Here is a 1,724-nt window from a genome sequence, read left to right on the forward strand (position 1 = left end):
TAAATAATAATGTACACCTGAAATTACATTTGTATTGCTGCATTTTTTTCCAGCTGTTTTTATCATTATTTTAGTATATTCATATAGGAAGGGGAAAGGAATATTAGAATATCCTCATTTTGTACAAATTCTCATGATATTTTTTGTGAAGACAGCATTGACAAGGCTAAATTACAGATAAAGGCAGCTTTATATTTCCTGAAAATCAATGTACTTAGCCTCTTGAAGAGGGAAGACTCTGAAGAAGAGGTGGTACAGCAGGAAGGGAAAGGAGTGACGTGTCCAGAATAGTTTCTACGGGCGGGACTAATGAATAATCCATATTTGAGAAGACTAGGGAGAGTTGCTTGGATTGCGAATTAGGAAGAGATGGAAAGGGTTAGTCATCTCAGAGGAGTAGAGAATGTCCATCTGCATAATGCTGGGTCCTTCATGGTTGTTTCTCAGACATTCTTCTCAATTCTCTTTAATGCTCAACAAAATGTGACATTCTCATAGCTTCAATTTCCAGCCATATTCCAATGAGATGTCTCTTATTTTGAGTCCCCAGTATGCCGCTCTACTGCTTCTTTGAGTGAAATACAAATGTTTTGAGAGCATCATGGAAAGACCGCTTTACTTGTTTATTTCTCAGGGTATAAATGAAGGGGTTCAACAAAGGGGCAACAGACGGAGTGAGCAGAGAAACTGCCCTATTAATGGCCACTTCATCCTTAGCTGAAGGTTTGATATACATGAAAATACAGCTGCCATATGTGATGGAAACCACAATCATGTGGGAGGAACAGGTGGAAAAGGCTTTTTTCCTTTGCTGGGCAGAGGGTAATCTCAGAACCATCCTAACGATGTATACGTAGGACAGAACAACACAAAAAAGCGTCATTATGAAGGTCAGCACAGCACAGACTATAACCAGCTGCTCTATAAACCATGTATCTGAACATGAATTCTTCAGTATTGGAGAAGCATCGCAGTAAAATGGTCAGTAACAGAGTCACAGAATTCCAGCTGGAGGCTTAGGCCAAGGGGCAGGAGGATAATCAATAGACCTGATACCCAACAACAGAGGATGAGATTCCTGCAGACTCTGCTGTTCATGATGGTCACGTAATGCAGGGGTTTGCAGATGGCCACATAGTGGTCATAGGACATCACAGCCAAGAGAAAAAATTCTGTAGCTCCAAAGAGGACAATAAAAAATATTTGGCTGAAGCAGGCTTTAATGGTGATGGTTCTGTCCCCACTTGATATGATGTACAGGTATGCTGGGATACAGGCCGTTGTGAATGAGAGTTCTAAGAAAGAGAAGTTTTGAAGAAAAAAATACATAGCTGTCTTTAAATGAGAATCCACCAAGATGAGAGAAATGATAGTCAGATTCCCAACCACACTCAACATGTATGTGATAAACAGAAAGGCAGAAACCAAAATCTCCAGTTGTGGGTCATTTGTCAAACCCATTATGATGAACGTCATTATTGCCGAATGGTTTCTCATCACTGACTTCATGCTATTGCCCAATCTTCATATAAAAGTCATTGAAATTGGATCTGAGGAATAATGTTCAATATGACATGATCAAATAGGGGCTATAAGTAACAATGAAACCCAATCACATGGTGCCTTTCCACAACCTGGGAATTGGCCTTTCATGAAGTTATACTCTCAACTCCACTCAGTTTACTGCAGGGAAGATAACGTACCACAAGGAAGCTAGAAGTAGT

The 1,724-nt window shown here is 40.0% G+C and overlaps 1 protein-coding gene across 1 annotated transcript; it reads right to left on the reverse strand.

Annotated features, from left to right (window-relative positions):
* Window positions 1-559: 559 nt before the first annotated feature.
* Window positions 560-1,509, reverse strand: LOC124232829 (olfactory receptor 6C2-like). Its single transcript, XM_046649741.1, is given in 2 exon segments — window positions 560-978; window positions 981-1,509. Coding segments are annotated over 2 exon segments (948 nt in total).
* Between the last annotated feature and the right edge of the window lie 215 nt (window positions 1,510-1,724).

Source organism: Equus quagga, unplaced genomic scaffold (assembly GCF_021613505.1).
Source record: "Equus quagga isolate Etosha38 unplaced genomic scaffold, UCLA_HA_Equagga_1.0 127221_RagTag, whole genome shotgun sequence".
In the NCBI taxonomy this organism is placed as follows: domain Eukaryota; kingdom Metazoa; phylum Chordata; class Mammalia; order Perissodactyla; family Equidae; genus Equus; species Equus quagga.